This window comes from Monodelphis domestica, chromosome 4 (genome assembly GCF_027887165.1).
Source record: "Monodelphis domestica isolate mMonDom1 chromosome 4, mMonDom1.pri, whole genome shotgun sequence".
Taxonomy (NCBI): domain Eukaryota; kingdom Metazoa; phylum Chordata; class Mammalia; order Didelphimorphia; family Didelphidae; genus Monodelphis; species Monodelphis domestica.
In genome coordinates, this window is record NC_077230.1 from 308,495,968 (window position 1) to 308,507,977 (window position 12,010).

The window sequence follows — 12,010 nt, forward strand, 5'->3', positions numbered from 1 at the left end:
CATTAACTAACATTGCTTCAGTCAAGAAAAAATTATTATACAATATGCCAGACACTGCTAAACTTTGGGGATACAAAGAAAAGGCAAAAAATAAAAACAAAAAAGTCCCCAGAAAAACAAAAACAAAAATTACTGCAAGAGCCTGGGAGAAATGCAATGGGGGCTTGAACTAGATGGTGACTATATAAATAGATAGAAGAGGATGACTAGAAATGTATATAATCATATATATGTATGTATAAAATGGCTAAGATGATCAAATTTAGCAGATAAAAGTTACTGATGGGCAATTTATAATAATGAAATATATATTTATCCATTTAGATAGTAAATATACATATATATGATTTACTGATATTCAGGGGGGCTACCATCAGTATATTTAGTTTTTTATCTATTTAAATTTTTTTATATTTTTCAATTTTTATTTTCAACTTCAAATTCTCTCCCATCTTCCAGTCAATACACATTGAGAAGGTAAACAATATAATACTCATTATATATGTGTGTGTGTGTGTGTGTGTGAAGTAATGCAAAATATATTTCTATATTAGCCATGTTGCAAAAAAAAAAGAAAATAAAAATATTCTTCAAGCTACACTAGTTCTCCCTTTGGAAGTGAATGGCATTTTTAATCATGAGTCTTTCAGAATTGTTACATATTATTGTATTATTCAGAGTAGCTAAGTTTTTCCATAGTTCATTATTGTTACAATACTGCTGTTACTATATAAAATGTTCTGATTCTGCTCACTTCACTTTGTACCAATTCATATGTCTTTCCAAGTTTTTCTGAAACCATTTCATTTTAGTGATGTGTAGAAATAAATGACAAGAATTGGCTAATAACTATATGTATAGGGTAAGGGAAAAGGTGGAATTGAGTATGACATTGATGTTTTAAAGTTAAATGATTTGAAGGATGGGAGTGCCATAGCCAATAATTGCAAAATACAGAAGTGTTTTTGGGGGGAGAAGGGAAGGGTATAGTGAGCTTTGTTTTGGACATGTTGAGTTTGAAATGCCTGTAGAACATTCAGTTTGAAAATGCTTAGTTTGAAATGCTCATTAAGTAGTTGTGACTGAAGCTCAGAAGAGAGATGTGTTGGATACAGAGATCTGGGATCATTTGCATATCTCTCCAACTTGACTACAAGCTTTAAGGAAAGGAACTATACATTACAGCTTTTTTAATGCATCACAACCATCATATTGCTTGATGTTATGTGGTAGAAGCTTAGATATTTAGTGATTGATTAACACTCATATAAAGCAATTTAATTTTTAAAAATTAGATAATATGTATTTTAGAATATATGAGACATATGCAGGTTATGCTTTTATTTTTTTTTAAACCCATTATTTTCTGTCTTAGAATTTATGTTAAGTCTATAATCCAAGGCAATGAGGGTTAAGTGATTTGCCCAGGGTCACACAGCTAGGAAGTGTCTGAAGTCAAATTTGAATCCAGGTCCATAAAATACCAGGCCTGGCAATCTAAATCTAACCAAGGTATCTAGCTGATGCCCAGGTTATACTTTAAGATAATTGTTTTAAACTCTGAATGTATAGGCTTATTGATTGATTGAAGGTGTGGTTAATTGTTGATGAAATTGTTTTCACATGAACTATGAAAGATTTTTATGTCACAAGTGTCTTCTGTAACTGAAAATACAAGAAATCTTCTCAGAATGAGAGTTCTTTTTTAACTGTCATTTTAACTTTCCAATGTAGTTCAGACATTTATACCAAATAAAATATTCAAAACATATTCATTTTACTCATTTCTATTAATGGCAAGGAAAAGAGATATAGATAATCTCCTATAAATTACTCATAATTCACTAATTGTTCCTTCTTTGTTTTAGAATTCATGTTTTTAATATGGGTGTATTTAATATGCTGGGAATCTACTTCAAAGAAAATAAAGCACACAATAAAGTCCTTACTCAGGAAGGGTTGGGAAGCTCTTTAGCTTCCTCTTTTGATGTCAGTTCAATTTTCACCCAGTGCTTAGTCTCTCTTAGTATCAAAGCATCAAAACAATGCAAACTTTTCTTAGAACTTTCCCAAAATGGAACCAATGGTTAAATATGTATATATTTATATGTGTATATATCACATATGTATTTAAATTAAAGTAAATAGAAGTTGTTGTCAACTAAAAAGTGATGTACTGATTACATGCTATCACTCATTGACTTGAAAGGAGATAACTACACATCAAATTTTTATTAGATCAGGAATTAAATATAAACTTGAATATAGATAGAAGTTCATTTATGGATGATTAAGAGTTAACTATAGTTTCAAGTGATTTTTTTTAAACCCTTCCCATCTTGGAATCAATCAAGGCAGAAGAGTAGCAAGGGCTAGGTGACTTGCCCAGGGTCACACAGCTGGGAAGTGTCTGAGGCCAGATTTGAACCTAGGATCTCCCATCTCTAGGCCTGGCTCTCAATCTACTGAGCTACCCAGCTGCCCCCTCAGATGATTTTTCAAATGACTTTTTTTCTACTTTAATGGATATTTTAAAATTTCTTGTATTAAAACTCCACAATTCATACTTTGCATAAATTTGGCATGATAATTATTAGTGGTTATTAAAATTAACATTAAAATTTTTAATATTTGTTAGGTATTGTATTGCATAAAACACAACATTTAGACTATACAGGAATACCCCTTTGCTTCCAAATTAAGATTAGCCAATTCTAGAGATTATAAAATGATCATTTCAGTGATCTCTATTAATGTCCTTAATTAAATTAAATAGTTTCAACTATTCTCACTGTATTGATGCAATTTTTTTTTAAGTTCCTTTTAATGTCTTAAACATAATTTACCAATGCAGAATTTCCTCAGTAGTATTTTTTACTACTATGGGGTCATGAACCTGATACCTACCTTCCCCCCACCCATTTAAAACACATTGGAAATAGCCAGGGAATTTACTTCTGACTAATGTGTAGCCCACATAGACATTAACTTTTTTTTTTTTAATTTTTGTGGTGTGTGTGTGTGTGTGTGTGTGTGTGTGTAGGATCTTGATAACATATAATCAAAGTGAGGATTTCAATATAATTATAAATAGTCTATCATAATTCTACTAAGATCACAGCAACCATCCCTTTCAATAGGGGGCTCATTTAAATGGCTCTGGGATTAAAATCGGGTACGAAAAACACCTGAATCTTGAAGACCTGACATTTTCATTTCATCCCTGTCTGAAAATTATAATGAAAAGACTAAGAGGAAAAGCAAAATTGTTTCAGTAATGTTAGATTATATATACAAAAAGACAATCTAGAGTTTTGGCTTTCATTATCTAAATATCTTAAGAAAATTAAGGGGAGAGTGGTGTCTAAAACCAGCAAGTGTTATCCTTTTCTGACCTGTATATGTACAAGAGGGTGAAATGAAGATTATCATTCAGTTTATATTTACTTGCTTTAAAATATATTATTTTCAAATTCTGATTAGAAATAGAGTATCTGAAAATAAAATTACCAGTCAATAAATTGAGACAAGATGCTGTGGAACTGTGTAAATTTGACAGGATTTCTAAAGACAATAGGTTTCAGTTCTCATCTTTTGTGATCTTAGATTTTATAGTTTCCCCCCTCTTTTCGTTTTCATTTTCATTTAATTTTCAACCATACTAGCATTTTATAATAGTATTTGGCGTTTCTCTTAAAATGGCAGGCATGTGAATATTTCTTTCAGAAGACTCTTTAAATATTTATATGAGTCAATATATCAATTTACCTAAATAAAATACTTCCTTAAAAAAGACAAGAGCAAACCTAGTAGAGTGGAACTGTGGTTTGGAAAACAGTACAAAGAGTTCTTCAGATTTGTAAAATATCTTGCAGCATAGTAGGTACTTAATAAATACTTTTGTTGAATTAGAATAACCATGGTATGTGATGCTTTTTAAAAAAATTTTTGGTCAAATGTGTTAATGTTCTTTGAGATATAATTTGACCATAATGGTAAATCTGAATCTGTTTGATAGAGTTTAATTTATGATGGCATTTTTGGGATGTTTTCAGTAGAGATAACATTAACTCTAATATGACATACAATGTTGATCCAATAGGTTCAAATGATCTAATAGGACCATATTGTATTAATTTGATTTAATAGGATCAAAAGAGACATTTGTAAAATGTTTACCACAGTGCCTGAAACATAGTAGGTGCTTAATAAATGCTTATTTCCTTCTCATTATCCATTGATTCAACTAAAAACAACATATACCTGCCACTTCACAAGTAACTTTACTAATATCTTTTAAAATATATTTATTGAAGAGGATTGACTCAAAGAGCAAAACTATTGTAAAAGAATAATCCCCCCCCCCCCACTATTACTTCATTTTGATTGGAAAATCTGCTGTCACACTTGGTCAGTTTTAATTACAGATTTGCATCAAAAATTATATTTCAAAGCTTATTGTTAAAATAGATGACTTTTGATTTTGCCTATCATGTTTACTTTTTTTCTTCTTCAGAAGCATAACTTTATCCCAACCCTAGGGCTAGAGTAAAGATCAATTATATTTTCATGTCTTTTCAAAGTCTCTGTACTATGCACGTAATCGGCAGTGCACAAGAGAGAAGTTAAGGAAATATTTTAAAGCAAAGCTTTATTCCCATCAAAATACTCTGGGGTATTATGTGGCTACATTCTCACCGGTTGGAGGACAACCGCAAGAACTATTTGTTTTCAGAATTCTATACAGTGGATTAGCGTGTGACAAGTTCTATTTTAAGTTGCTCGCGTGTGTGCAGGTGTCAGCCTCCTTTATAGCAATAGAAAAGACCTATTAGACTCCATCTATATTATTCCTCCTGACAATGCAGGACTGTTCCCTACGGTATGTCTGTTTCTGCTTTGCCCAGCCAGTTTTTCCTCTTGGGAAGTTGCAGTGCGGGTGGGCAAGGAAGGGATGGTGAAGAGGAGCAGAAAGAGGGCGCCTGCCACTCCCTAGTCTTCTTAGGCACCCAGAAACGACAGAAGCAGCAGGAGATGCAACTCTGATGCTGGTGCATCCTCGTCTTCCTAGCTAGAGATGTTAAAAGAATGAAGCTACAGAGAAGACAAGCTACACGCTGTCTTTCCCTAGAGGGAAAATTTACCCTCAAGAGAATACTAAATAGAAGCCAATACCTGCTCCTCCCCTTCCAGCTAGTCCTAGTCACTGGCAGCAGTCCCCGTGCACCTGCTCACCTGCCTATCGGTTTTGTGTGGTTAGGGGAGGGATGAAGGGTGCCGGGATGGTGTTGGGGTGGTGGTGGTAAGGAGAGGAGGGCAGGACCGGGGAGGGGGCTGCACCTAGGGCTCCGCCCCCTGGTGGCTCTGCGCAGGCGTAGCGGCCGCTACCGCAGGCAGGGGGCGGCAACATGGCGGAGTGAGCGGCGGCGTCGGGGCTTCACAACAACAGCAGTGGCAGCAGCTGCAGCGGCGGTATTGCCGGCGGTAGCGTTCGGAGCGGTGGCCACAGCTTCATCACTGGCTGGCGTTCGGTGCCTACGACTCCTTCCCCGCTTCTCCATCACCTTTTCTGGCGCCGGCTCCTTTGGAGTCACAGCAGCATCCCCGCGGGGGGCGGGCCGGGTCGAGCTGGACCGAGAGAGAGGCGGGCACCGTTGCTAGCGGGGCAACCGCGGCTGCAGCGGCGGCGGAGAATCACCCCGGGATTAGCTTTCCGCCGCCGCCCGCGCACGCTCCGAGGCTCGGGCTCCTCAGCCGCCCGGGCTGCCGTGGCCGGCACCGCGGCGCGGCGCTGGTGGATGCTGGGGCTCGGCGGCCGGGGGTGGGGGGGGCGGGGGCTGAGCCAGGTATAACGGTACCAGCGGTGGTGGTGGCAGCGCCTCCTCCCTTCTCTTCGTTCTCCTCCTCTTCTTCGTCCTCCTTCTCCGCGGAAGCGGGGTAAATGGCGAGCGAGAAGCCCGGGCCCGGGCCGGGGCCCGAGCCTCAGCCTGCTGGGCTCATCGCCGTCGGGGCCGGAGCCGGAGCTGGAGGTGGCCCCGGAGGCAGCGGCTGTGGTGGCGGGGTTAGTGGTTTAGGGGAGCTGAGAGGGGCGTCCGGCTCCGGCTCCATGGTGCTCCCCGCGGGAATGATTAACCCATCGGTTCCGATCCGCAACATCCGGATGAAATTTGCAGTGTTGATTGGACTCATACAGGTCGGGGAGGTCAGCAACCGGGACATCGTGGAGACGGTGCTCAACCTGGTAAGAGAAATGGGCATGTGTCTCTGGGAATGTCTCTCCCCTAACTCCCTCCACACCCACCACATCTTCCAGTCCTCCGCCCCCTTCCCCCCCCACCCCCCAAGTATAACACACGCATCACGTCTCCTGGAGCTCAGATCGTCCTGCTTGTATCACCCAGTGGGTGATCCGTATGTACTCTGAGCTTCACCCTTTCGTCCCTCCTTGTCCCCTCCTGCGATTCCAGTACAGTGTCCAACTTAACTGCTTGGTATCACTCATCTTGGTTATGAGTGGCTATGAGAGAAATATTGATCATTGTAGGGTTCTTTTGGGCCCAAGAGTTTGGTTATTGGGTGAAAGGGTGCGTCGTCTTTGGGATTCTTTCCCTAGCTTTCTTTAAATTGTATATAGTATTGCTCCCTGAAGATGAAGGTTTATCTCCAGAAACTGGAATTCCCTGGTGTTGGAGGAATGTGAGAAGCATTAAGCTTTAGTTGGGTGTGATGTTTTCCAGTGAAGGGGGGAAAAGATACGGGTTTGCATCTATCTTTAATGTCTCATCATTATATTAATATATAATGGAGCCTGCTTTAGGATGTTTCCCCCTCTTTTCTCACACTTCCCCCCAACTCCCTGAGTTTATTTCCTGCCTAATAATTTGTATATATGATGGTTTTGAAATTGAAGTATCAGAGATATTGAAATATTACAGGTTTGTTTAAATGGCCATTGTGTTTAGAGACCTTGGCATGTTTGTAAAGACTAAGGTAAAGATATTAAATATAGTCGTTCTGGGTTTTTTTTCATGGTAAGAAGGAGTTACTGCAGGACTGTGTATGACTTAATGTTTTGCGCTAACCATGAGAGGCTGAGAAACGTACAAGATGTCATAGGAAATAAGAAAAATGGATTCATAAATGAATATCTACAATTTTTGTTTCTTGTGAATGCGATTTTTACTGCAGCTTACCTTTGAAGCAATTCAATCTGCAACATTCAGTCTTTTGCATGTAATATTGGATGAGAAAGCATGGCTTAAAACTCACTGGTAATCAGTTGTCTATTGTATTTGGTGTGGAGTCATGGGAATTTTACAGTTTTGTTTTTAAGAATACTTTAAAACTTCATTATTATATGCACATTATATTTTATTTTTTAAAGAAACGAAAGTAAGTAGATTGAGTTAGGGTTCTCTTTGATATTTGAATGTAATATGCTTTTCTAATATTAATTAGCTATTTACATTTGACCTACTAGAAAGCTAAAAGAAAGAATTACAGCTACAGCAATGTGATATTGAGAGAGCATGTATTATATTTTCCTGCTTATTTCTCAAATGCACAGAAATGCTAAAACTGATTATTAGTTTGATGAATGTGTTAAGTCCACAGATAAGAGAACTCTGCTCAGGAGTTTCCCTTTTCATTATTATATTCTGTTACTGTTTCTAAGTTATATATTTTCATAAAGCTATGTACACAAAATAAGCCTTCAATTAAATTACTTCACAAAGTCATTCTAAGTTGGAGGGAAGCTTACCGTTTTGTGATATATGTCCCTATTCTGTCCAAAAAGTAACAGATATACTGTTTAATCCTTATTTTAACCAACCACCAGTAGGGGTTTAGTGGTTATTTTCCTGTTTTCTTCTAAATTGAAAAAAAAAATTAAATCTTAAAATGTTTTACTGTATTAGCAATTTTCTATCTACAAATTGGAATCAATATGGCATATCTTTCCTTATTTTTTAAACCAGCAACCTTTTTTTTTAACCTTTTATACTTTTAGAGTATGTTCTTAAGTGATTTTCAGTTTTGTGAATTTATGCTCTTATATTAGGTGGCTGGTATCAGGTAAAGGCAATACAGCTTTTCACAAAATGGGAAATGTTCTAAATGTGGAAACCAGTTTGGGAAGCTGCTGCAGTAGAAATGCATGCTAGATCATTGCCTAACAGATGGGCTTCATAGATATACAATGGCTTAAGAAAGAAAATGAAATAATTATTTGATTTAAAAAGATAATTTAACCCTTAGTGCAGCAAAAATATTATGGAAAGTCTCAGCATTCAAACATATTTAAAAGTTTGCATTATCCAAACCACTTTATGCTTAAAAATTAAGTTAGAAACAAGGAGATAAAAACCAAAATGATCCATTTTTAAATCAACTGAAGTCTTTGTTTTTGCATTATTGATTTTTGGAATAAAAACTTAAGTGGGTTTTTTTCAACTGGAGGAATGATGATTTTTTGAGTGTAACACTGAAGAAAATAATAATTGTTATCATTTGTGATTTTAGTTAATGGCATATGAATTGATCATTGGAAGCATTGCACTATTTTAATTTTAGAGTGAACCCTTTAATGTAAATTAAGTATTTAGAACTGCCATATGAGGCAGTGAGTGTTTGTGATAATTATATAATCTTTAATTCTAGTAATTCTGTGAATTATGATGAAGCACATTTAAAGATCCTATTTCTATGGCTCAGATTTTTCAGCTAAGTAAAATATTTTAAAGTATTCCTTCAATTTACAGTTTTTCTTAAGACCACTTATACTATAAGAAAGGAGACTAAAAGATCTTAGAAATATTTGAATAACAGTCTGAAAAAGATTGTATGGTAACGAATGTCAAAAGTTACTATGTTTGAGATAGTAAGGGAAACAGACTTTTTTCTTTTTTTAAATTTGAGACATTTTAAAAGTAACTTTTCTAATACTCATCTTTGATAGTCATAGTCTATCTTATTTTCCTGTCTGTAAAATGGCTAGTCATAGAATGTCAGGGTTGGAAAGGCCCTGAGGGATCCAATGACCTTATTTTTATAGATCTTGGAGAGGTTAAGTGACTTTCCTCACCTGACTCTGGCAGAGCTTGGACTTGAACTCAGCCCTCTTTATTTGTAGTGCTCTTTCTGTAGGCCTAATATACATTGCTTTTAAAGGTTACTTCTTTTGTGCTTTTTCTAAAGAAATATAAAACTTTATAAACAAAAGAAAATAAAAGAATGTCTTTTGTCATGCTTATGGATGAAGTTGGCAATTGTTAGGGATGGCAGGGATAAGACACATTCTTTTGCAGAGATGGGAAGAGGAATTGATGAGAACCATCACCAAGATGATAGACCATACCAAGTTATATCAGCACAATAAGAAAAAATGAATTATGTTAATTAAACATACTTCAAGGATCTTTAATATCACTGATATGTGGGAACTCCTTTCACCATCTCAGGTTGCATCACTTACATAACCTTTTTTTTTTTTAACCCTTACCTTCTATCTTAGAATTGGTTCCAAGGCAGAAGAGTGGTAATGGTTAGGCAACAGAGGTTAAGTGACTTTCCCAGGATCACATAGCTCTGTGGCCAATTTTGAATCCAGAACCTTTTGTCTCTGTGCCTGGTTCTCAATTTACTGAGCCACCTACTTGATCCCTACTTCCATGACTTAATGTATAATAGTTGTTTAGTATTACTAAGACTAAAGAATTCATCTCCTGGCCATCCTATTGATTAGTCTCTCCATATTTAGAATGGTCCTTAGCAGGCCTTTATTCAAAGCCTTTCTTGGATAGAACCTTCATATTTAGCTTATAGTTTGCTGGCATAGCCTTGAAATGCCCAAAGGTAAGCTCCATGCCATAAGTAGTAATATTTTAGTGGAGTCTTGCACATGTATATACATTTTTGTTTATATTATTTGTCTAAATTATCTAATTTTAATTTTAATGTTAGAAGATTAATTGATAATAAAAATCACAGTGGAAAATAGTGTCTTGCTTAGAATTTGTGATATAGATTGGATACAGATAGTAACCCATTAATCATGATTGTTTGACTCTTCCCTTTCTTCCCTCCTCTTCATAAATTTGCCACAGGGTTTCTACCTTATGGTCAGGAGACTCCTTGCTTTCTCCTAACATTTGAAGTATACCAGGAGTATACTCCATTGCTCTTTGGTTTGTAAGGGTGAGATTTTTAGATTGAATTGTAAAAATTCCTTCTGAAAAAAAGAATTTTATCTTAGTATTTGGGATTAGAGAAGAACAGAGGCCACTGTCTTGAAAAAAGTTTTGTAGAATGTTCATATATTCACATTGTAATGCTGTGCTTCAGTTGTTCTTAATTCTATTAAATTCCAGAGGCATTTCTTAAGCACTTAATATGTTATGTGCCAGGCATTGTGCTAGGTGATTAATATACAAAGATGACAATGAAACTTCCCCTTACCTCAGTGAGTTCATACTCTACTGGTAGGAATCATATATAAAGATAAGTAAATACTGACTTCATATATTTTCATTGGCCCCCTTTACCTTTACCTATATACCTGGAATGTGTTCCTTCCTTATCTCTGCCTTTTGGCTTCCCTGAAGGAAAGGGAAACTTAGCTTAAATTTCAGTTACTCTGGGAGGACTTCCAGACCTCCTTACTGTATCTTTCTTCTGCAGTTACCTCCTATCTTCTCTGAATATTTCTAGTATGTACATAATTGTAAGTTGTCTCTATCAGAATGTGGGCTCTTTAAAGGCAGGAATTGTGTGTTTTTGCTTTTCTTTTTGTTCCTAGCACATAGCACAGTAAGTGTTTTATAAATTCTTGTTGATTTAATAGTAATTTCTGGGCAATAGGGAGATCATTAATAGCCTGGAGGAACTGGACTTTTGGGAGAACTAGAGTTGAGGAAAGGAGAACATTCATGTTTCTGATGTTATTTGGACATACTGCCAAGGGCCCTGGACCCTCTTCTCTCTCTATTCTCTTTTGGTGATCTTATCAGCTCCCAAAGGTGTAATTATCTTTAAATAGATGACTCTAAGTTTATCCAGTCACCTTCTTGTGCTACAATTCCATATTATTAAATTAAGTTACATATGAAAAACTTTTAATTGGATGCCCTGTAGACACATTTAATTCAGCATGTCCAAAACTGAATTAATTCTCTTTTACCCACTTCTCTACCTTCAGTCCACTCTTCTTCTGAACTTCCCTATGTGTTTGTCAAGGGCTTGATCCTTCTTAGACTTGTAGTTTTGTCATTCTTCATCCCTTACTTACTTTTCCATCATTTGCTAAATTTCAGCCTTTGTGTTGTTCAAACATTTTTCAGTTGCATCTTTGTGACTTTATTTGGTGTTTTCTATTTATACAATCTGGAATGGTTTGTCATTTCCATCTCCAGCTCATTTTAAAAATGAGGAAACTGAGGCAAAAGAGTGAAATGACTTCCCCATTGTCACATAACTAGTAAGTATCTGAAGCCAGGTTTGAATTCAGGAAGAGAAGTTCTGACTCCCAGTAGTTTGTCCAATTTATTATCTTCCTGCCCCAATATTCATCTATATGGTCTCTGCCTTCTGTGTCATCTCTCATATACATTCCTTTTTTTCCTCTCATTATAATTGCCTCCTGAATTTTACTTCCTGAATAAAAGGGCTCATTACCCCTCACCTGGGCTATTGTGAGATGTTTGGGTTTGGTCTTTCTGTCTCATGTATCTTTTTTACTCCAGTCCTTTCTCCACATAGCTGCCAAGTGATTTTCCCAAAGCTCAGCTCTGACCATATTACTTAGTAAACTCTGCTACTCCTTATTACATTGGAATCAAATATTTACTGTTCTGATTTACATATAAAGACCTTCACAACCGGATTTCCATCTACTTTTCTATCCTTCTTACATATTACTTCCTTTCCTTCACTTTTACAGTCCTGCCAAACTGGAATATTCCTTACACATAAAACTCCATCTCTTTTATCTGTGTCTTTTACTTGTTAATTC

General features: G+C 36.5%; 1 protein-coding gene across 7 annotated transcripts in view; it reads left to right on the top strand.

Moving 5' to 3' along the window:
• Positions 1–5,379: 5,379 nt before the first annotated feature.
• NBEA (neurobeachin) overlaps positions 5,380–12,010 on the top strand; it is an 829,579-nt gene continuing 822,948 nt past the window's right edge. For all 7 annotated transcript variants that reach the window (XM_056794740.1, XM_056794741.1, XM_056794743.1 and 4 more), the window contains exon 1: positions 5,380–6,241. In XM_056794740.1, the coding sequence (XP_056650718.1) occupies positions 5,942–6,241 (300 nt within the window). In that variant the 5' untranslated portion in view covers positions 5,380–5,941. The remainder of the gene's footprint in view (positions 6,242–12,010) is intronic.